Source organism: Cenococcum geophilum (assembly GCF_001692895.1).
Source record: "Cenococcum geophilum 1.58 unplaced genomic scaffold K441scaffold_9, whole genome shotgun sequence".
Taxonomy (NCBI): Eukaryota; Fungi; Ascomycota; class Dothideomycetes; order Gloniales; family Gloniaceae; genus Cenococcum; species Cenococcum geophilum.
Window position 1 is genome coordinate 1,428,199 of NW_027137567.1, and position 24,193 is coordinate 1,452,391.

The 24,193-nt window shown below is 41.6% G+C and overlaps 4 protein-coding genes across 4 annotated transcripts; 2 read left to right on the top strand and 2 right to left on the bottom strand.

Annotated features, from left to right (window-relative positions):
- Positions 1-13,674: 13,674 nt before the first annotated feature.
- Positions 13,675-16,891, top strand: K441DRAFT_694118 (Homoaconitase; the record flags this gene model as incomplete). The annotated part of the gene is made up of 10 exons (XM_067652698.1): positions 13,675-13,713; positions 13,775-14,261; positions 14,419-14,511; positions 14,573-14,627; positions 14,682-14,903; positions 14,952-15,525; positions 15,582-15,944; positions 15,994-16,000; positions 16,047-16,087; positions 16,137-16,891. 10 exons carry the CDS (start codon positions 13,675-13,677, stop codon positions 16,599-16,601), a joined length of 2,346 nt encoding a protein of 781 aa, XP_067507040.1. The 3' UTR covers positions 16,602-16,891.
- A 317-nt stretch (positions 16,892-17,208) lies between these two features.
- On the bottom strand, positions 17,209-19,823 carry K441DRAFT_546341 (uncharacterized protein; the record flags this gene model as incomplete). Its single annotated transcript, XM_067642856.1, has 2 exons — positions 17,209-18,390; positions 18,441-19,823. Coding segments are annotated over 2 exons (2,565 nt in total), but the record flags the coding sequence as incomplete, so codon positions are not given.
- Positions 19,824-20,681: 858 nt separating this feature from the next.
- On the bottom strand, positions 20,682-21,104 carry K441DRAFT_364614 (uncharacterized protein). Its single transcript, XM_067641407.1, has one exon. It carries the CDS (start codon positions 20,966-20,968, stop codon positions 20,738-20,740), a length of 231 nt encoding a protein of 76 aa, XP_067507042.1. The 5' UTR covers positions 20,969-21,104; the 3' UTR covers positions 20,682-20,737.
- A 730-nt stretch (positions 21,105-21,834) lies between these two features.
- On the top strand, positions 21,835-22,481 carry K441DRAFT_364635 (uncharacterized protein). The gene has a single exon (XM_067641408.1). The coding sequence runs from the start codon at positions 21,988-21,990 to the stop codon at positions 22,210-22,212; it is 225 nt and encodes a 74-aa protein (XP_067507043.1). The 5' UTR covers positions 21,835-21,987; the 3' UTR covers positions 22,213-22,481.
- Positions 22,482-24,193: the final 1,712 nt, after the last annotated feature.

A 24,193-nucleotide genomic window follows, 5' to 3' on the forward strand; every position in this document is an offset into this window, starting at 1 on the left:
TTCCCTTCCTCTAAAGATATAACTATGGCCACTCTAAACAACTAAAGAGACTCCTTACCACTAGGGGTAGCTATATATATGAAACTTATTAATAAAGATTAGGATATATTTACCTTTAATGCAATAACCTATACTATAAAACAAGTTAACGGCTTTCTTTTACACCATATTCTATTTTATTAAGATAGCTACTACGCCAATTTACAGTTATGGGAATACTTTAGGGAGGATTTTATAGGATGGACCGCCGACACCTAGGCACTTAGCAATATTAATATTATTTAGGATTTTTAAGACTCCCTCTAAAGGAATAGGGTATATGTTATTAAGGACGGTAACCTAATTACTAGTAATATTTACGCCGTTCTTACTAGTATAGAAGAACTAGTATAGATAGAAGCTAAGATTATACGTTAACTATAGAAACCTAAAACTAACCTATATTCTTTAGAAGGCAACTTTAATTTGGAACGAAACCCCTAGAACGCTACTCTCCCACCTAAAGGTACTCTCCCACCTAGAGGTGTTTTTTCTTTACCTCTACTACCTCTAACTTCTCTATCCTAGCTAACTAATAAGCCTCTATTTTAAGAAGTTACGAATCTAATAAAGGTATATTTAGATAAAGAAAAGAAGTTTGGAGGAGAATTATACGACATACTTAGAGCAAAACTATAGGTCTTTTATAACTGCTATAATAAGGTTAGAATTTAATGCTACTAGTTCTATTATGCTTTCTCTATTATGTTAAAGGGACGGGCGGTAATATTCTATTACGACCATATTGTAGGTAAAAACTATAGCTTTAATATAATGCTTTAGCTTACTAGAGCCCACTTTAAAACTAATAAGAACCGCTAACTCTATATGTCCGAATAGCGGGAGACTATATTTTAGAGAGTTATCGCTTCTAACCTAATAACGACTTGCCTAGAGTATCTTTAACTACTCTTTAATAAACTTTAGAAAATTTAACGTGGTCTTACTAAAACCTACTAAAATAAGAACAGTCTAAGGGACTAGGTTATCTTAGTATACCGTGGCGTTTCTAAGTATAACTTGGCGCTATATAAACCTATAGATATGTTTAAAGGAGTATATACTAAGCTACGCTCCGCTATAGGTACTATAATGTAAATATAAGAATCTTAATAGCTTTATACCAAAAGCCCTACCTAACTAAGCGTTCCCGACTAACACGATTATAACTAGACTAATTAAATATATAGCGGCCGTAGTAGGGAATATAGCAAAGGGTATAATTAACGTTAACTATAAGGTAATTATAGAGGTCCTCGTAGAGGTTTATTTTAAAGTAATTGCTAGAAGAAGTGCTATATTTATAAGAAGCTAAATTGCTAGTTAAATAGATACTCTCTTAATAAGCGAAAGGAGGTATATAATAAGTTCCGATAGAGTATAAGAAACGTTAGAAATTATAAGGTTACTATAGCCTACTTTTAAAGCTTTCTAGTCTAATATAAAGGTATAGAAGACCTTAAGGATAAAGTTAATAAGGCTAAATAGCTCCTTATAGATATGGACATTAAGGACTACTCTCCTAACTAATACTTTACTAAGTATAGTAAGGTAAATGGTATATAAACCGTCGCTATCCTTAATAACCAATCTACGTTCCATTCTGTTATAAAGTTAGATATCTTTAATAAGCTAAAGGAAAGTTCTATATTCTCCTTTAACGACAGATACTTAGCAAACGTCTTTTATAGTATTATGCTAGATACTAGAGCCGCAGGAGTATCTATAGTAGGAGAACCTTAAGTTTAAGCTCTTTAGCAGCTTAATAGCTCTATTTAAATTAACTAATTAACGGCAGGCCAATATACAATTTGCTTTAGTAAGGGTACTATAATCTCTCTCGGCACAATTAAGGTCCAAACCCTATTAGGATATATTACCTTCTATATTATTCCCGCGAATACCCCATTCCTATTTTGTATCTAAGATATAAATAAATTAGGTATTAAGCTTAATAACCTTAAGAATATGCTTATTTAGGGAGACAATCAAGTGCCTATTATACGTAAGTGGGGTTACCCTTAGTTGCTCCTCTAATAACCAAAAAGGGGCGTTGCTTAGAGTTACTTAACCAAGTTAGAGCTACGTTAACTACACCGTCGTTTTAGCCACCTATCCGTTCACTAACTACTTAGGGTTCTTTAATAAGTAGGTTATAAAGTTAAGGTTAAGGCAATTAAGTATCTTATAAAGTACTGCTATTACTACCAAATAAACCAAAAGTCCCCTAGCCGATTTAAGTTTACCCTTAAAGATAACTATAACTTCAACTTTTATATTATTATTAATGTTATATATCTTAACGGCAAGCTAGTACTCTAAGTTGTTAACTTCTTAACCTTCTTCTAAGCCGCACAATTCTTAAAGGATATGTTAGCTAGGAACGTATAGGATACCCTTTAGTTATACTGGATTAATATCTACCTAGGACCCCCTAATTAAATTGTCTATAATATAGGAAAGAACTTCTTATCTATAGAGTTCTAATAATAAATAAAGGCAATAGCAATTAAGGTTAAGGAAGTCCCTATTAAGGCATATAATAGTATTAAAAAAGTGGAATAATATTACGCGCCATTACGCCGCGTATATAAGATTATCTCTTTAGAACTAAAGGACGCTAGCGAAGAACTTACCTTACAAATAGCTGTTAAAGCTATTAACAATTCCACTAGCCCGGATAGACTCGTACCTATATTGCTAGTCTTTAGCGCCTACCCATAAATAACTAACGATTTTCTACTATCTCCCTCTATTGTGTAATAAGCTAAGGCGATTCGCAAAGTAATAAAGGAGGTGCAACGCCTCTATGCTATATACTAGGTTAATAACGCACTAGGAATAAGAAATAGCCCAAACACCTTAACTGCGCTCGATCTGCCACTCTAGTCTAAAGTACGCGTATAGCGTAAAAGGGGAGGATAGTTAGGCCTATATTAACTCATTATAATTAATAGTTAAACTTATACTATTTTATACTATTTAGATGCCTTACAGACCCATCTAATTCCATTTAACTATTATTAAGCCTTACTATAAAGATAATAATTCCGAGCCTTTACAGGATGCCCTAAAAGATGCCCTAAAAGAGAACTACAATTAACATACTTTAGAAGGCGACTACAATCCCGATATAATTGTAGTAGATACGCCATAACTACGACGCGGTAAAGGTCGCCCGAAGGGATTACAAAATCGCTAACACCTTATTAATTTTAAAAAATAATTTGTTGCCGCCATTAAGAATGAAGTTGAGTTATTAATGGCCTTTATAATAGCTAAAGAGAAGGCTAACTTTAAGCTCGCAAAATAGCTTTAAAAGGAAGGTCGTATTATAACCCTAGGAGTTCCTTTTTAAGCATCTAACAAGCAGGAGATCGACGGTCTTATTATAAGAGGAGTCTTTAAATTCAAGAAATATAACCCTACTAAGTTTAATGGAGTTCGCATCTTTAAGTTAAGAATGGTTAATAAGATTAAGGGCAAAGCTACTAACGCCCTATTTAAGAAATTAAGGCTTATTATCTAAGGTTACAACGATAATGGTAAAGAGATAATTCTTACACAATCTCCCACGATTTAACGAGCTAGTTAGCGAGTTATTGTTGTATTAGCTCCCTCCTTAATAAAGAATAGAATAGCNGTTTATTTNTNAGATATTACTTAAGCCTATACCTAATTAGAGACGTACCTTTAGCGCTTAATATTAGCATACCTTCCGGAGTAAATTCGCCACCAGTATCCTAAAGACACGATTATAGTTATACTTAAGCCATTATATGGAATTATAGAGGTAGGAACTTACTAGTAGGCTACCTATAGTAAGCACTATAAAGAGAAGCTTTTAATAACTACTTCTATATTTAATCCCTACTTCCTTATTATAACCACAGGAACCCTATTCGGAATTGTCAGTATATAAACTAATAATATAATTATCTTAGGAGACGACTAATTCTTAGCTCTTAAAGAGGATAAGCTAGTAAAGGTAAATCTTATAGCAAAGCTAAAGGAAAAGCTTGACTTAACAACACTATTACTCTTTAATAGATGCATCCTCTCCCTAAACGAGGATTCTATTGCTTTACGCTAGAAGGGTTAAGGTAAGAAGATTAATATTATTAATATTAATTCCCTAAAGTAAGGATATGTGGAGCAACGCGCTCGCGGAGCTTATATTACTTCTATTTATTAACCTAAGGCTTTATTTAATCTCTCCGTTACCGCCTAACACTAGAAACTAACTAAGGACAATATTCTTACCCTAAATAAACGTCTTTTCTAGCAAATGAACCATCTTAATTAGGGACTACTTTATATGCCTATTAATCTTCCTACCACTAAGCTCTTTGTATTTATTAATAGATCGTTTATAAATAATAAAGATTTTAGCTCCTAGTTGGGATATAAGATTATTATCGCGAACAAATTTACTAGAGAGAATAATTTTATAATCTATGGCAATCTTATCTATTAGAGCTTAACTAAGAGCAAGCGCGTTACCTAAAGTATTTTGGCGTTAGAGATATATAGAATAGTTAGCGGAGTTAATATGGCAATTGCAATTGGAACTACCCTAAAGATAATTACAGATTGACTCGAACTTCCCGTTATCCCTATAATTATATACACCAATTTATTTTCCCTCTATAAGTATTTAGTTAAGCTCGGTACTATAAAGAAGAAGCGCCTTATAATTGATATTATAGCACTTTGGCAATCCTATAAGCGTTAAGAACTCTTTAAGATTTAATAGATTAATGGCCAAGATAACCCGGTAGATGTAATAATAAAGGCGAACCTAAATAAGGCACTAGAGATGTTTGTTAATATAAATACTCTATATATATAAGTTAAAGGTTGGGTTAAAAGGGAGTCCCTAGAAATTTCTTAGTTACGTAAGGTCTTAAAATATCTAGGAACTTTAACCGGCGGTCAAAGTTGTCTAATTAGTTAGATTCTATAAACCCTAACTTAAACCAGCTAATTAGGATTTTCTATCCCCGGGATGGAAAATTGCTATTAGCTCGCTTACTACTAGCGCCTTAGCGGCCCTACTAACAAGATACCTACCCATAACTTATAAGCAAGAAAGTACTATATACTAAGAGGCAAATTTTAGGACAGCGAGACTTATATTATAATAGCAATAGTAAGTAAGAAGGATTAATTTTTGTTCCGCTAGTTAAGCGGTATATATATATAGATAGCAACCACAAAAGAAGAGTTGCTAGTGTTGGGAATAAAGGCAAATGGTTACCATATAAGGCATATTGCCGTCACATATAGCAAGTTGCCGTTATATGCGGCAAGTTACCATCACGTGCCGCCGCGGCACTAGTGTAGTAAGGAACCTTAAGTTCCTCACCCCTTTCTTTAAGAAGAAATACAATTAACAATTATTATACTATCTACGAACCGTAGCTACGTGATATCCCCTTATAAGTCTAACAAAAAGGAATAGGTATATTACTATTTAAGGTAAATTACGGATATAAGCTAAGGACCTTATTATCGCTATATTAAGTAAAGAAGACAAGTAGTATAGCTAAGTAAAGAATAAAGAATTTAATAAATCTTTATATAGACCTTACGGAGATAGCTAAGGTAGTATAGCAAAGGATGAAAAAGTACTATAATGCTAAGAGATCTAAGGGACTAGATTTTAAGGAGGGAGATAAAGTATAGCTACTATATAAAAATTTTAAGAGTTAATAACTAAGCAAGAAATTGGACCATGTTAGACTAAGACCTTTTAAAATTATACAGAAAATTTCATCGGTTATATTTAAGCTAAACCTACTAGCTAGGATAAAGATCTACCCTATACAGCATATTATAATGCTAGAGCTAGCACACAGGAATGTTAAACCGCTAATCTATAAGGTAGACATATATAGAGGATAAGAAGAAGACAAATAGTAAGTTTTAAAGATCGTTAGTTATAAGGACGTAGACAATGAAATATAGTATAAAGTAAAGTAGATAGGCTATAACGAAACTACCTAGGAGTTACTAAAGAACCTAAAAAACGCTATAGGAAAGGTATAGAAGTATTAAAGGAAAGAAGGTTAGGTAATATTAATAAAGAGGAATTACTAAAGAATAAGTTACCTAAGGGGGATTTAGAAAGAGCAACTGCCGAACTACTTAGAGTTATTTCCTTCTCTATTAGAGGAGAATCCGTTCTTTTATTACTAAGTTCCTATAGACTTTATTCTATAAGCTTCCACTCCTTAAAATAAACTTTCTCATAAACTTTCTTAAGATAAATTAGTTAAGTAGACGTAGTAAGACAAGAATTAAGAGCCCGTTGTTAAGCATTAGTAGCCTCTTTCTTAGCGTTACGCGAATAACAAAGTTCCGCTAAAGCAACGGATAATTTATTATTAAGCTTCACAGCAGTAAATTAAACATAAAACTCTATAATAAATTACTTAGAGAACTTAAAGGCTATTAAGAGCTATAGGACGCGTATACTTAGCGTTAAAAATTAAGCAAATATTGCAAGATAATTAAATGTTTACTTTAGTGCACTCTAAATAAGAGGAAGGTTGCTAAGATAAAGGACTCGCCAACGTAATATAAACTAGCCCCTCTTTCGCATAACGAGAACATAGAGATAGCATTATTTCACCGAGCGATAGTATAGAAGAAACTATACGCGTATAATAAAGAGTTAAAGAAGAAGAAGGTGCTTTAGGTATTATAAGTAACGATATTAACCAAATTAATTAGACGGATATTACACCTTTAGTAAATAACTTAGAGATACTAGGTATCTTTAAGGATAAAGATAGAGAGGAGGGAGATAGTGTTACGGACGCATTAAGTATAATATTATAACTACTTGGAGAAGAGTTAGAAGAAGCTAGTTAGTTAATATAAGCACGGTCTAGAATGGAACCTATAGAACTATGTAATAAGAAATAGTAAGCAGAGTCACGTAATGTAATCTATATAATCTATATAATCTGCGAGATTTATAATAGAGCGAACAGAGCAAATAGAGCAGATAGAGTAACGACTTTCTTAGGAGTACGGTTGTGTATTTAAGGACCCTTAGTCCCTACCTAGATAGTTCTTTCCTTATAGTAATTCTTAGAATATAATTAGAGTTAATCTATTAGGCAACCACTCCACCAGTTATTATTACGTTGTTAACTTACTTATAACACCTATATACCTAGCCCATTAATAAGCCTACCGTAGTCCCTACTACAAGGTTCCGTTACAGTATTTAGAGTTAAAGGTTACTTCTCTCTTTTTCCAGTTAATAGCGGGGTTGTGTTATTTAAGCTAGTTTATTTTAAGGATAATAGGGTAGTTAGTAAGTGGTATAATATAGGCCTAAAGTTCTTCCTAATACCCATTTATATCTAGGTGGAGTTGTGCTATATAGGTAATCTTCTATACGGTATAACTACCGTCGGCGAGTTATAGGGCGCAGGCTTTAGTAAGGGGTAAGGTAAGTAGGTTATAAGTATGTATAAATTAGGTATCTATAAATTTATTAGTAGCTCTGTAATTAATTATAAAACGGCTTTTATATTATTTTTTAGCAGTAGTTCCTATTATAGGTAAAACTATCTATTTCCGTCTATTTATTTTTACTAAGTTATTTATTAAGTAGGCTAATATATAGATCCCCTTATTATTAGGGCGTTCTAACTTATAACTTAGGGCTAGGACTTAGCGTTTTCCGTTTCCGTATTTAACTCTACCGCTATTACTGCGTCTTTATCTTGTATGGTAGTGGTATATAGCGACGTATTTAGTATTTAAGGTACTAGGTTAGGTATTAGGCGGCGGCTACTAAACCTAGCTATTAGGTAGTTTGGGCTATAGCTATAATAGCCTTCTTAATAACATTTATAGCAACGCTTTAGCTTTTAGAGTAGCTTGTGTTCTCCGTCTAGTAGCTTCTATAGGAAGGTTAGTATAAAAAGGTTAATATTAGGACTAGTAGTATTGCTTAGGTAGTAGGTGTTAGTGGTTTAGTAGGTCTAGAGGGCTTTTATAAGGAGGTCTTTAGGTAAAGGTTTATAGTGGCGATCTAATTTAGTCGTCGTTTAATCTTCTATATAGCTGCTACTATATTATAAATATCATTGTAGTTATAGCTGGCGGCTATATAACTAAGGTAATAAGTGACTTTTTTAAGGAGATCTTTTTAGTCTTTAGTATTATCTTAGGTGAGGGCTCTAGTATATTCCTGGAATTTAATATAAAACTTATTTAATAATTTAATAAAGCTTATCTTTAGGGCACGTAGTTTAGCTTAGTTAGTAGCTAGTAGGTTATAGTCGTGGTATATTAGGTTAAGATTGTTAAGGACTTCTTAGTGGGACTGCCACTTTTAGGGGCTATTGGTCTCCTATTAGGCGAAGAGTCTATTAAATAGTATACCCTTTATTCGCCCAATAATATAGCTAATCTTAGTGTCTTCTATAGGAAAAAGGCAGGCGCTCTAAGTTAGTTTCTTACGGATTTGCATCTTCTAGTGGCTGTATTCTTTACGGTCTCCTTAGAAAACTAGGGGATTAAGGTAATATGTATTAAACCCTATAGTAGCAGCTTAGGTTCGGTTGTTATAGCTTTCGTTGTTACTTTAATAGGGGTTCCTATTAGGTAAGGCTGCTTAGCGCTAACCCTCTATTAAGCGTTAAGTAGGTGAAGTTGCCGGGGGCGTAGAGACTTAAGTGGCGTTATATGCAGTAGAGAGGTATCTAGCGTTATTATAAATATGCTTATTAAGCTGAGATTATAGGTATTTAATTATGCCTTTTCTTTTAGTAACTGTAGTAATAAGTGCAATCTTAGCCTTCTTTAACTATTAGACGTCGCGTTTAGACACGTAGAGGTTATCTTTAGTTTCTTAACGCGTGTTGTTGGCGAGCGCCTTACGAGCTTATAAGTCTTAGATAATATCGCGATCTTAAGTAGTACGCATCTTAGCTTGTATAAGCTTTAGGTAGTAGTTCTATAGAAGGCGGTAGTATTTATTAGGTTTTCGTGCTACTATTTTTATAAACGTCTTAGCGTCTCGTATTTTAATTTTAATAGGTAGTAGCCCTTTTACTTACTTGTCCGTAGTTATATAGTTAATAAAAGATAAGACATTATTAGTGTCTATCTCCTTAGGGGTTAAGGCTAGGGCTAATAAATTAAATTCTCCTAGGATTAATTGGCGTTGTAGGTTAAGTATAGGTATTAGATTGTTCTTTAGGTTTAATATAGTAGCTAGTAAGGAATATTGTCTTACTATTATAGGTTCTTTAGAAGTATAAAGTAAGGTAACTTATAGGCACGCTGCTTCTAGCAGCGCCTATAGTATTACAGAGACGTAGAATTGGTTATAGGCTAGGTGTCAGTAGTAAAAAAGGCGTAACGTAATGTCATGGGGCGGGGGCAGTGGCTATAAGACGTATGTATTCGAGGAGTCTATAAGACGTTGCGCGATCGATCGTAAGGGTCGAGGGCGTAAGGAGGTAATATACCTACGCGTAGCTAACATAAGCTGTACGCGAGGTGTACGCGAGAGCACGGGGCTCTCCTATAGAGGCCCCTGCGGTGGGGTTCCGTGATATATAACTAGTTAATAATATTGCCTCTTAGTACTACTATTTTCGCGCTAAGAGCAAACCCTATAATAAAGCCTGTCTTATTTATATTCTAGGTATTAAGTTCTACAATATTATACTAAGTGGTAGCGTTAATATAGTTAGTAAAGAACCTCTATACTAGGCCAAAATTGTTATTAGTAAGGGCTTATTCTTATTTAATTAAATATATATAATAAGTATAAAGCTCTTCCTATTATTTTAGAAAGGTAGAGACCTAATTAATACCTAAAGGTTTAACTATAAGATAGTAAGGAAGCCTAGAGTATTTACGCTTAAGGACTATTATTATAATTATTTAAATTATATAAAGTTGATATAGAAACCTAGCTTTAGTAAGATATATATAATACTAAACAATTACTACTTTGCCTATAGTAGTTATTTAGTATTAATTAGTATATATAGCTTTATAAGCTTCCTATTTTCTATCTAAGTAATACTAAAATATTTGCAGATTTATACTATAAGCTTTTATATAGTTTTCTTTAGATAGATAAAGGCTAGAATACTAGGTAATAATAGCCTTCTATATCTAATCCTCCCTGCTAATTAGTAGAGGCCACTAGGGCATAGTTACATTAATAGTTATTTTTTAATTAAGGATTAAGCATTAAAAAGTAGGCGAAGTTGTTAATATTTTAATTTTAGAGGCAGCAATATACTTAATTGGGAAGGCGGTAGGCCTAATGCGGAAGGCGGTAAGGCCCTACCGTCATAACCCCATAGACCGTTATAACCCCATTAGTTACGTTAGGTAAGTCTTAACACAATACACCGCCTTTTAAATATATGTGTTACTTTAATTTTAGCAGAATAACAAAACTTTACTTAAAATAGCAGGCGGTACGCTAGCGCGGTCATAACCTAGGGTGTGGTCAAAACCCCATTACCTACGTTAGGCAATACCTTCATCGGGAAAATATTCGCAGGATAAGATTTAAGTAGACTTTGGTTTTCGCGTTTCGCGTAATTAATATGTAATTTAACTAACTTAACACGTAATTAACTAACTTAATACGCAGTTGACCTACTTAANATNNAATTTAACTAACTTAANACGCAGTTAACCTACTTAACATGCAATTTAACTAACTTAACACGCAGTTAACCTACTTAATATACAATTTAACTAACTTAACACGCAGTTAACCTACTTAACATATAATTTAACTAACTTAACACGCAGTTAACCTACTTAATATGCAATTTAACTAACTTAACACGCAGTTAACCTACTTAACATGCAATTTAACTAACTTAATACACAGTTAACCTACTTAATATATAATTTAACTAACTTAACACACAGTTAACCTACTTAATATATAATTTAACTAACTTAATATATAGTTAACCTACTTAACAACTTTAAAAGCTAACTGTATATTTCTTAATGTACGATTAAGGTAAAGTTATATACTATATATTTAACTATTATATATAATCTTATATAATCTTATACAATCTCATACAATCTTATAGTCTTATTACTTAGAGGCTCTATATAAGGCTTTACACGAAGCTCTACACGAAGCTCTGCGTATAGAGGCTCTGCACGAAGCTCTGCGCATAGAGGCTCTGCATAAAGCTCTGCATGAAGCTTCGCATAAGGCTCTACACGAGGCTCTACACGAAGCTTCTGGCGTACAGAGGCTCTGCACGAAGCTCTGCACGAAGCTCTGCACGAGGGTCTGCGTGAGGGTCTGCGCGAGGGTCTGCTCGAAGCTCTGCGTATAGAGGCTTCTGCACGAGGCTCTGCGAGATAGCTCTGCGTACAGAGGCTCTGCACTGGAGGCTCTGCGCGAAGCTCCTGCGTACAGAGGCTCTACACGAAGCTCTGCATCGGGTCCCCGCTAATATTCCCCGATAGCCTCTACACGTGCCTCTACCGTATATAGCCACCTTATTTTTTACCCTTCCTTCCTTCTTATATCCTCCCCTACCTTAGGGAGGCAACTAGAACGGCAGCCAGCAGAGGACCCGTTGCTAGAACTAGACGGACCGTTCGCCAGAAACTAGATGACCGTTACCAGAACTAGACGACCATCGCTAAGCCAGACGACCGGTCGCCAGAACTAGATAACCGTTGCCAGAGCCAGACGATCGTCGCCAGAACCAGACAACCCGTCGCCAGCTAGACAAACCGTTACCAGAACCCAGACAACCGTCGCCAGCCAAAACAACCGTTTACCCAGAACTAGACGACTGTCGCCAGAACCAGACGACCGTCGCCAGCCAAACGACCATTACCAGAACCAGACGACCGTTGCCAGAGCCAGACGACCGTCGCTAGAACCAGACGACTGTCACCAAGAACCAGACGACCGTCGCCAAAACCAGACGACCGTTCGCCAGCCAGAACGACCGTTACCAGAACCAGACGACCGTTTGCCAGAGCTAGACGATCGTCCGCCAGAAACCAGACGAACCGTCGCCCAGACCAGAACGACCGTTACCCAGAACCAGACGACCGTCGCGTGCCAGCCCAACGACCATTACCAGAACCAGACGACTGTCGCCAGAACCAGACGACCGTCGCCAGCCAGACGACCGTTACCAGAACCAGACGACCATCGCCAGAACTAAACAACCGTCGCCAGCCAGACGACCGTTACCAGAACCAGACGACCGTCGCCAGAACCAGACGACCGTTACCAGAACTAGACGACCGTTGCCAGAGCCAGACGACCGTCGCCAGAACCAGACAACCGTCGCCAGAACCAGACAACCGTCGCCAGAGCCAGACGACAACAACTAGCCAGCCAACACTATAAACGATTTAATCGATCGATCAAATTAAGGTAGCACAGACAGGTAGGCATAAACAGGTAGATGCTGACGGGTAGGTAGATATAGACAGGTAGGTAGATGCAGATAGGTAAGCAGATATAGATAGGCAGGCAGATACAGATAGGTAAGTAGATGCAGATAGGCAAGCAGATGTAGATAGGTAGGTAGATGCTAACGGGTAGGTAGATATAGATAGGTAGGCAGATGTAGACAAGTAGATATAAACAGGTAGGTAGATGCAGATAGGTAAGCAGATGTAGATAGATAGGTAGATGCTAACGGGTAGGTAAATATAGATAGGTAGGCAGATGTAGATAGGTAGGTAAATATAGACAGGTAGATGTAGATAGGTAGGCGATATAAATAGGTAGGCGATGCAGGTAGGTAGGTAAGTTAATAGGTAGATAGGTAGAAGAGAACCATCGCTGTATTATATTAAATTATCTAAAATAATAATATTTATTTTGTTAGCCTTATAAATAGCTTTAAAATAGCTTTTATTTATTTAAAATATATTATTAGTATAAAAGAGGTAAATATAATTATAGTTGCTAAATGCGCAGATTACTGGCAGGTTGCGCGTAGGTTGCGCGTAGGTTGCGCGCAGGCTGCGCGCAGGCTGCGTGTTAAAAAAACACGACATAGGCTAGTCGGTTGAGTTGCCAAATGCCCTCAACTGCGCGCCAATTGCGTCAACCACCAACCATTGAGGCCATTGAAAGGGTACCATATTTTGCCGATGTTAGAACAAAGAGCTAGCATTACGTAGATACTATGTATATATAAAGAAGGACCCAAAAAAGATGTATAATTCTATTACTATTAGTAATCTATCTAGCTTCTTTAGGTCTGCTAAGAAATTTTAAAATTTAGAAAAACCTAAACAACTTAATTAATTTTGGATCAATTTTTTCGCCCTTTTAACTATAGATTCTTGAGATAAATGCTGACAATTTAAGCTATTGTTGACTAAATTCTGATAAACAATTGTTGTGATATTAAGCTGCGAAGTTGGGAATAATGCACGAAATGCACCGACAAACTTCTCCGAAATCTCCGCTCCGTGCTCAGGCCTCCTGGGGAGTCGTTCCTCCGGAACAGGCCTAGCGCCTAACGACGCACAGGCCTGAGCACCTGAGGTAAGAACAAATCTTGGGGTTGATGGAGATGGAAAAAAAAAGGATGACACACAACACACGACCCAATCAATTGCATCATCATGGCTGCTCGGCGGCTGCTGAACAGTCGCATCATCGCTGTGAGCCTCGTAATTCCATGGTCGAGATGTCATCGCGCTTCAATGCTAACCTCCAACCCAGCTGAGACCGCATCAGACCGTCGCTAGAACCGCGTCCATCGTATCCTGGATATCAATAGCCAGACACATCTCCAATTCGCGCTCTTCGCGGCAAGATGTCCAAGCCTTCCACTCTCAGCTCTCCGACCCCACCGCCTCCTCTGTTCTGTCCTCCTTGAAGACAGCGCGCCCGGTTCCGCAGACCCTAACCGAGAAAATTGTACAGCGTTATGCTGTCGGCCTCCCGGACGGCAAGTTCGTTAAGTCTGGTGACTATGTCACTCTGCAACCGTATAAGGTCATGAGTCATGATAATTCCTATCCAATTTCGCTGAAATTCATGTCTATCGGCGCGACCAAGATTAAGAATCCGGACCAGATTGTCATAACGATCGATCACGACGTACAGAACAAGAGCGAGAAGAACCTGAGGAAGTACAAGAACATTGAGGAGTTTGCGAAGCGGCAGGGGGTTGATTGGTACGTGCCGGGGAGGGGTATCGGCCATCGTGAGTAAGACCAGATACAGCCAAGTCTCTCATGTTAGATCATCTAGAATGGCATCCATATGTTCTCTCAGATATGGTCAATATGAGAAATTATGGCTTCTTAGAGCCCGTTTCTTTTCGGTGAACCTCCTATGCTGATTTGCTTCCCAACCATTAGAGATCATGGTAGAGGAAGGATATGCCTGGCCGGGTACTCTGGCTGTGGCCTCAGATAGTCACAGTAACCATTACGGCGGAGTTGGATGCTTAGGTACTATATCTTGACATAGCCCTAGTACGGCCCTTGGCACAGGTGACTGACGACGCTTAAGGTACGCCCATCGTTCGTACGGATGCGGCGAGTATTTGGGCGACTGGCAAGACATGGTGCGTAAGATTAGGAAGAGCGCTCGCAAGTCTACCTTGCTGACAACCATCGAGGTGGCAGATACCCCCGGTCGCCAAGGTAACGTATACAGGAACTTTGCCAGAGGGAACTACGGGTAAAGACGTGATTGTTGCGCTCTGCGGTCTCTTCAAGAATGATGAGGTCCTGAACCATGCAATTGAGTTTACGGGAAGCGAGGAAACGATGCGATCATTGCCCATTGACGCCAGGCTGACCATAGCGAACCAATCGACCGAGTGGGGTGGTCTTTCTGGGTCTGTCTGCACCTTTTTTTAAGTAACAATTTTACTAATTATTTTAAGGCTATTCCCGATCGACTCGATGTTAAAAGCATGGCTTCGGGCAAAGGCCACAGAATACGCTCTATACGATGCGAACGCTGCAAAACGATTTAACCACCAACGTCTGGACGAACTCTTCAAAAGCCCATTAGAGGCCGACAAAGGCGCCAAATATGCCAAACACCTCGCTCTCAATCTGTCTACGCTATGCCCGTACGTTTCTGGCCCAAACAGCGTCAAAGTAGCCACGCCACTCGCTGAACTTGAGCCTCAAAATATCAAAGTGGACAGGGCCTATGTCATTTCATGTACAAACAGTCGACGCTCCGACCTCGCAGCTGCGGCAAGAGTCTTCAAAGAAGCCGCTGCGAAGAATAATAACATCATACCCAAGATCCCAGACCACGTAAACTTCTACATCGCCGCCGCTTCACTGCCGGAGCAGAAGGCTGCGGAGGAGCAGGGTGATTGGCAGGCTCTGCTCGACGCCGGCGCGCAGGCCCTGCCAGCAGCTTGTGGAGCTTGTATAGGATTAGGAGTTGGGCTGTTAGAGCCAGGCGAGGTTGGTATCAGCGCGAGTAATCGGAATTTCAAGGTAGATATAAAATACCCACAGGCAGTAAAGTAGCTAATTGCATGTGGCAATATAAGGGCCGGATGGGTTCACGTGCAGCTCAGGCATATTTGGCATCACCAGAAGTTGTTGCTGCGTCTGCACTTGCAGGCAAAATTTCAGGACCCGGTTGGTATAAGAAGCCTGCGGATTGGGTTGGCGTTGAAAAGAGCGAGGGCGAGCCGTTCGCGAAGAAGAGCGTGGATGAGGCACTTGAGGCGATCATTGGGAGGCTGGATTCTATCATTGATGCGAGTTCTGCCCCCTCATCGGCAGAAAGCGGAGCTGGAGAAGGCAAAGAAGACACTCTCGCTGAACTTTACCCGGGCTTCCCTGAGAAAATTGAGGGAGAAATTGTATTCTGCGACGCCGATAATTTGAACACTGATGGCATATACCCTGTAATAACACCCGTTATCTATCTAGGAATCAAAGGCTAACTTAGTACAGGGCAAATGTACATCACATTATCTATTCTAAGATTGAAAGCTAATAATATACAGACACCTACCAAGATGATGTACCCGCTGAGAAGATGGCAGAGGTAAGTATACAGATCTTCGAGTGAAAGACGTTCTAACTCAGGATCTTAGGTATGCATGGAGAATTTCGACCCTGCCTTCCGTGAGCTTGCCAAACCAGGTGATATTCTGGTTAGTGGCTTCAATTTTGGCTGCGGCTCCTCGCGAGAACAAGCCGCGACTGCAATTCTCGCAAAGGGCATTCCCCTTGTCATAGCAGGGAGCTTCGGTAATATCTTCAGTAGAAACTCGATCAACAACGCGCTTATGGGCGTCGAGGTGCCCAAGCTAATCCACAGGCTCCGTAAGGTTTTCACTACCTCTTCATCGCAAGACGGCAAGGAGTCGGGAGAGAAGGTTCTCACGAGGCGGACGGGCTGGACACTCGAGTGGGATGTGAGGAGGTCGAAGGTCACGATTACGGAGAGCGATGGCAAGAGCTGGAGTCAGAAGGTAGGTGAGCTGCCGCCGAACGTGCAGGAGGTGATCGCAAACGGTGGTCTGGAGAAGTGGGTTAAGGCGCAGATTGGAACATGATTGGATAGTTTATTTAATTCCGAGTACTACGACGGAAAGGGAGAAGGAGGAATGAAGACATCTAAATTCAAGAGATTAGATAACATTAAGAGAAGGATGACGGTATCTTGAGTCAAGAGATTGAATAGCACAGAGAAAGGATCAACGGTTAGGCATGCTATTCTTGCTGACTCAAAAGTGATTTAGTAGAAGGATAATAGCACGGAAGTTGTAAATTAGTTGGCTTAGTTCAGTCTCCTATTGAGGGCGGCTTTAAAACAAAAAGTGTTAATGACGGCTGTAGACAATGTTCTGATGTTTTGACACCTACAACCAATGCTGTAATTACGACATGCCGCCTCTACTTTCGGGATCGCAGCACCCGCTTAGATTGTGCGCCTTCGACGTCGTTCGAAGTGCGCTTACGTTTGCCAATATCTGCTTATTCCGTCAGTAGTCATCACCTTGAACAAGAAACGATCTTACCTTTACCGTTATTCACTATGCTCGCCTCTTGCAGAAAATCTAAGGACGTCTGTAACAATCGTGACTTTGCTGATTGCGATACCTGTGCCGAGATGCGCCCATTGGTGCCAGTATCTGGTTGTTTTATTAGTGATTCTGATCTTCAAATAAGAAAATTCTCACCTTTGCTGTTATTAACTGTGTACGAGTCTCGCATCCAATTGAAGATAGACGTCTGTGCCGACCTCTCCATCGCGTCTGGCTGCCACTCCTTCCCTCGCTCTTCAACGGGTCTGCACAGTTCATCAAACGCTATACAGACCAGCCGTGTCTGCTGACAGTCAACGAGCGCTTGATGATTGAGGCCGATCAATGAGTGTCGAGGATATATAGTCGGAAATAAAACTTCAAGCGTTAAGGGGAACCGATTCAGCCTAGATGATCCCTCGGAGAGATTTGTACGGAGAAGATGAATAAACGGTATGCAGTTCTCGTCAGACGGCAAGATATTAAAATATCCCGCTGATTCTAGAAATTGCCTCAATATACTTAAGTCAGCCCTTGATGTATGCCATACAAGGAAAATTGTGTCTGGAGTGATTCCTGCTTGCTGAAGTTTTGATGCAACTTCATGCACATTGAAGCGGCTGATGCCTGAGATTCGGGATGACGAATAGACTGCTGCCGCTTTCGACCGGCTCATCCATGTCATAAAGGGAAACTCCCCATTCATGTTATGATTCAACCCATCTTTATGTTCGATAGTAGTATTGATCAGAGTTTTTCCCGAGACTCGCTCAATAATTGCCAGTTCCCACAGCTGCGTTGAGGTAGGTGAGAATTCAGTATCCATAATGACAAGATCTGAACCAGGTCGCTGTTCTTGGCAAATTTCTTCCATTCGGTGACAGACAGTATTATAACGAGGCGGAAAGCTCCATGTTTTTTGAGCCGCAGAATTGAACTTTTGCTGAAGCAATCTAAGATCAAGAGTAGTCTTCTTTTGGTGAGCCTTTCGAAGGGAATTAAAGAGATGCTGAGGACATCTTCCTGATCTATTGAAAGAGGCCCGGTCGCAATCTTCAAATGTGCAGATAGTATTTTTAGCTTGAAATTCTAAGCCGGCTTTTCTGAGAAACTGTGTCACTCGATAGTTGAAGTGACATATAACACAGCGACAGTTTAGCCTCAATCTGATGACTCCTTGTTTCTCCTTCAAGAAGAGACGTGCGGTATCCAAGTCAATAGTGACTTCCTCTGGACATCGCTCAAAAGTGAGGCAGCTAGAACTGGAAGTAGGACCTACACAAGTAAAACCCAAGGTGGTGAGTCTTACTTTGTGATGCTTTTCACCACCTTTCAATCATTAGCCATCGGATATGAGAAAAACAGGACAAGATGTGAAATACTCCACTTAGCAGTATTCTGTTTAAGAATCTGGAGGCGATGTTCTTTGGAAAAAGCCTTAGTTCCAGAACTACCCAGTTCCAGTTCTTCCTGGAACTCGGGTGTCCCCTCATCTTGCTCTTCCTCATCACGTTCATTTGCGTTGGATGCATGCTCGAAATTAGCATCGTCGGGATCCGCATCGTCGAAGTCAGCATCTTCAACATCCGAATCTCCGTTGTCGTCAGGACGCGCTACCAGGGACTCTTTATTCAATATCTCAAGACCATTGGACTGAATGATGAGTGAGAACAAGGATAGACCACTGCTGAACGGTAGCGGTTTCGCTTGCTTTGGGACATACTCATCGTTGATTCCAATGTGGCCGAGCCTGACATGCATTGCCCGATGTCTGTCCATCTCACACTTAGGGAATCGTCTGCCCGCCACAGCGCTCTGGCAAATGGAAAGTGGACACAGAAAAAGTGGACGAACTGAGTGGTTTGGATCTTCTGCATGTTGCAAAGCATCTTTGGCGGTCATGAATCGTGTGCTGCATCCCCGACACGGGCAGAGAATGGGATGAGTATGCCTTTTGCCATGCCTGTTAGCGTTCTTCTTATTCTCAAACACTTTAGAACAGTTGTACTTGTCAGCAAAGGGGCAAGGATATGTCGATTTGCTGTGTACCGAGTCTCCGTGTTTGGCCGCGGCGGAAGAGCTGTCAAAAGTCCTCGTACATTTGGTTTCAACTGCAAATGGACACGGAATTCTCATCCCCTGGTGCGCTGCTTGGGCATGTTCTTCGGCATCATTTGCGCTGTAGAAGAATTTTGTACAATTCAACTCCTGGGCAAGTGGACAAAAATGTCGCAAATTCGGGTGCGCCGATGTTACGTGGCTGGGAATGGACGATTTATCGGCAAACGTTTGCTTGCAGTTGGCTTCATCTGCAAATGGACACGGATATCTTATTTGTTTGTGAACACGGTTGACATGTTGGCGTAATCCGCTCGGGTCGGCGTAGGTAAGTGTGCAGTTCGGCCAGGAACAGGAATATTCGCGGTTTAAATGTTTTTCCTGAATATGCCGCCGTATACTGCTTTCACCGATAAATGTTGATTTACAGCCACACTCATCCGCAAACGGACAAGGGAATCGTTTCCCAGGGTGTATGGACTTGAGGTGTTCCAGGAGACGGTTTCCTGAACCCAATGTTGTCATACAGCCAAGCTCCTTCTCAAAGGGACATGGGTATTGACTCTCTGCCGTCTTGTGAAAAGGTAATGCATTGTGGTTAAGAATGGCATGTTTGGAGGCTTCCACCTGAGTGTCAAAAGTCTCGACACAGCCGTGTTTCTTCGCGTGGGTGCACGGAAATGCCTGTCGTTCAAGAGATTAGCATCATCAATATCATTATGTGTACAATAGAAAAGATTTCTTACCTTTTGGCCTTCCTTTTGCGAGGCCCACTCGATCGGTTCCATGACCAGTGGACTAGCGACCAAGTAATTTTATGGTTGTTTTAGTTGTGCAAATGTCACAGGCCTGCACGATATGACACCGAAAGATCTGCTTCTGCTAGGCGGAAATAGCGGAGAAGCAGGTCTGATGAAAGGTAGTACTGGCAATTGACTAAGAACTACAAACTATAAAAAGGAAGAAGAAGAAGAGAAGAAGAGAAAGTATAAAGAAGAAGCTTTTATATCGATCTCTCAGCCAATCAGGATTAAGGATCCTGATCCTGTGTAACGACAGCTTCGACTTTCACTTCCACATCATGTGATCCATGCAATGGGGTAACATACGCACACGCACAGATGAGACGACAGTGTCGTTGATACAGGATAACGGTAGCAAATCATGTATGCCCGTAACAGCAAACTGCCGAGAAGTGGAGGCTCTTATACATAAGAGTTATCGTGAATGGCTCGGCTATACAGGGAAATAACAAAGCTAGGTGTGAATAAGGGATCATTCAAGTCTTCTTCTAACTTAATCACACATCTATTCCAAATGTCTATTCACACCCAACCTAAAGAGTTCGCCCAGAAGGTCCGTGACCCATCCTCACTCCCTTTGTTAGGGTCCCCCACGGTAGTAGCATGGCATTTGTTGCCATCTGGATCATGGATTGTATTGTGAATTGTATTATGAGTTAAATCGCGATTTGGATCTCATATCTTCGGACGTAGCTGCGAATTCTGCAGCTGTCGAATTCTGTCTTTTTTTTAATTAAAGAGAATGTACCTCAATATTTTATTTTATCAAATATTAAAGATATTATTATATATATTTGCTCTTGATTAACGTCTGATGCGGTCCCAAGCTTGGTCCATGCAGACGAATACCGATAAATTAGGTACAAAAAACCTCCAAGGGAGACGTGAGAGGTAGTACTTCAGATAGCATCCGTACTGCATCAACGGGAGGAAAAATACCATTAGGTCACCGTTCTGAGACTCAGTAGTCCCTGATTGCCTATCTTGCCCTGTCTGCCTTTCGTACCATGCTTCCATGCGTTTGTAGAATACCATCAGGTGTTGCGTTTTCCAGCCCCTAGCTCCTTACTGCCCTGTGTATGTGTATGTATATGCCTGCTTGCAGTCCTCCTGCTCAACCTAACCCAGCCTGTTCTGATCACCCCCCTAAAAGCCAAGTACACGTATCTTGTCCAGGTCCAAGATGCCCTGGCCGTTCGGTAGGGCGGGCTAAGAAAGGCTCTCACAGGCCTTCCGCCTGCACGGTGTATACAGTCGCATGTATGCCTGCCTGCGGTCTTACCTCCCTAAAAGCCAAGTACACGTATCTCACCCTAGGGCCCCAACCCAAGCCCTAGAGGAAGATGCCAAGGCTACCAGGTAGGGCGGGACTGCGAGGTATACACGGTCGCATGTAGGTGCCGTACAGTACATCGTCGTACCGTATAAGAAGAAGGGGGACGCCGTAGATAAAATGCCGTGGTTCGAGCGTACTAGACGTGTACGTAGAGACGTAATAGTTGTGTTCGTAAGCCTCCGCTGGGGCTCACCCTCCCAGCAAGAAAATTTTTCGCACCACCACCACGTCGCAGCGCCGACGCTGCGCAGCCGTACACACATCTCTGCGTTGGCTCTGCTGAATCCGAAGACCAGCAGGTTCGTAGCCGTCACCTCGTACAGGTGCAGAGTCCGATTTCGACGGCCTAAAGATATTATTAGAAATCCACACTGTAGCGAGTATTTGGGGTTGAGGTAAATGCGGCGCGACCTGGGAGGTTTTGCTAACAATGGAGTGGCTCCTGAAGCATGGGGAAGAGTCAAAGATACAACACGAGCTTGATGAAGAACCATACCTCCGGATTGGTTGCAACCTTGGTTGGATGAAGATGGACCAGTACTACACTCTTACTGAGGAAAGCCCTGCTTATCTCGCAGCCTTGGTCCTACATCCTACCTTCCGCTAGTCAGCCGTCGAGTCACAATGGGCAAATCATCCCGATTGGTTAGTGAAGAGAAGGACAGCTGTACAAGAGCTGTGGGAGGCGTATCGACAACTCCCTGTCGAGCAGGATACTATGCTTGAGCAACTCAAGGGTACAAATGAGACAACCGACCTAGGTGAGTTTATGACTTCAATCAGGAAGCTCAGGACTCAGCCAGCACCTTCATCGTCGCCTACGCGCGATGAGTACGCAGAGTGGGTGGTTACTACTGATCTAGGCGATTGTTTGGTGGATAATCCGATTCAATATTGGCTTTTTCGAAGAGGGCATTATCCACGTCTGTCATGCGACACTTGATCTCTTTTCAATTCCCGCAATGTCTTCTGAGCCGGAACGGATATTCAGTCTAGCAGGACATATGGTTACGCCTCAGAGAAGCTGACTCCATGCAGATATTATAGGAGCAGCTCAGTGTATACCGTCTTGGGAGAAGAGTGGCGTTGTCGAGGTAGTGTCATGATGCCAAGAACGAGCGATGCAAATATCCAAATCGATCCAAATCAAATCAAATCAAATTGGAGGCCCGGCTGGGCTAAGAGCATCCAGACACGCTGACAATCATGAACAATCTCGCGTTTACGTTAAAGGTCCAAGGCCGCGACTATGAGGTTATTTCACTGATGAAAAGGTTGCGTCCAGCTGCGAAAACAGGTCCTTGGCCTTCAACATCCTCATACAGTGACATCGACTGACGCTCTCGATGAGTGGCAAGGGGAGCATGGCGATGGGACTTCCAAGCAGCGCTATTTTCTGCTTCACAGAGTCGTACGTCTCGGCTGTGGAGTAAATAAGGCAGCGAGGCTTAAATCAGTATTTCTTGTCTGGTGCTACGAGGTCAGACTGAAATTAGTGCGGAACAGCCAAGCTGGGTCATGCTTACGAGTGATATGTAGCAGTAATCAAAGTGATTTGACTGGATGTCGCCACCGCAATCCGGGAGGGGGGCCGACCCGCATCGGCTACACCCTTGCGGAGGTGGAGGAAGCATCGTTGAGGTGATAGCTGGAAAAACTAGAAGGGAACTCAATCTACCCCTCGCTACGCGAGGGGCATCTCGCGGCTCGACTTAGGTGGCCTTTCGCTGTTTCAACTTAGGTGGCCTTCACGTGATAATCGCGTATAGATTCACATAATTAATCACGTGATATATATTGACAATAGCTATTCACATCGTCGTTGTTGTTGTCGTCTTCTTCTTTAAGCAACAGCACTAGTACTACCATTACCACTATCACCACCACCACCGCTGCTGCTGCCGCTCCTGCTCCTGCTTTTGCTCCTGCTCCTGCTCCTGCTTCTACTCCTGCTGCTGCTGCCACCGCCGCCACTACCACTACTACCACCACTACCACTACCACCACATTACCACCACCGCCGCCGCCGCCACAATGTCCGCGCCTGGCCGCCGCTTTTCGTCCGTGCCGCCGCTATCTTAAGGCGGGCAGCCTGCGTGTAGGACTTTAGTCCCAGCAGATAAGCGTACTAGTAAGCATTAGTACTATAAAAGAATTTAAGAATTTGAGAAGATACTAACATGTAAATAGCTGCTACGGCTGCTGCTGCTGCTAGGCCCCTCCCCGCTTCCACCACCGCCGCTACTACTGCCGCTACTGCCGCTGCTCCCCCCCCGGCCAGCTTTACGGCCGTTAATTAGCCCGCCACCCTCCCGCCGCAGAATCCCTTGCCTACCGCGCTCGCCACCGCCGCCGAAGCCGCCACCGCCAACACCGCCACAATGCGGGCGCTGCATCCCCTGCTATGCGTCCGGGGTATGTCTCTACGGTAAGTTCCTAGCCTAGGTGGAGCTCCTAGGGTCTACCGGGGGGTCCGCCTTAAGGCCAGGGCCCTAAATACGGAGGCAGCCCTGGCGTAAAGCCGGGGTGCGGTAGCCCCGTAGGCTTATGCGTCATACGCGTAGGGCGGTAGCCCATTTATAAAGTATGTGTTAGTCGTAGGCTAGCTACGCGGCAGCTGTGCTAACTACTATTATAGCAGTAAAGGGGCGCGCTGCTCCTTCTGGGCCTATAAGTTAGCAATATAAACGATAAAAAGTATAACTAATAGAGATAATAGCGTCTGCCCCTGCCGCAGCTACCGCCGCCACCCTGCCGGTCCGCTGCGGCCACGCTTCCTCCCGCGCCTCCTCCCGCGCCTTAGCCCCTCCCGCTGCCGCCACCACCGCCGCTAACGATGACGACGACGATGACGACGACAATAAGGATAAAGAGGAGGCCCCGCCTACCCGCGTCCGTCCCCGCTTTAGGGGGCGCTAGTAGGT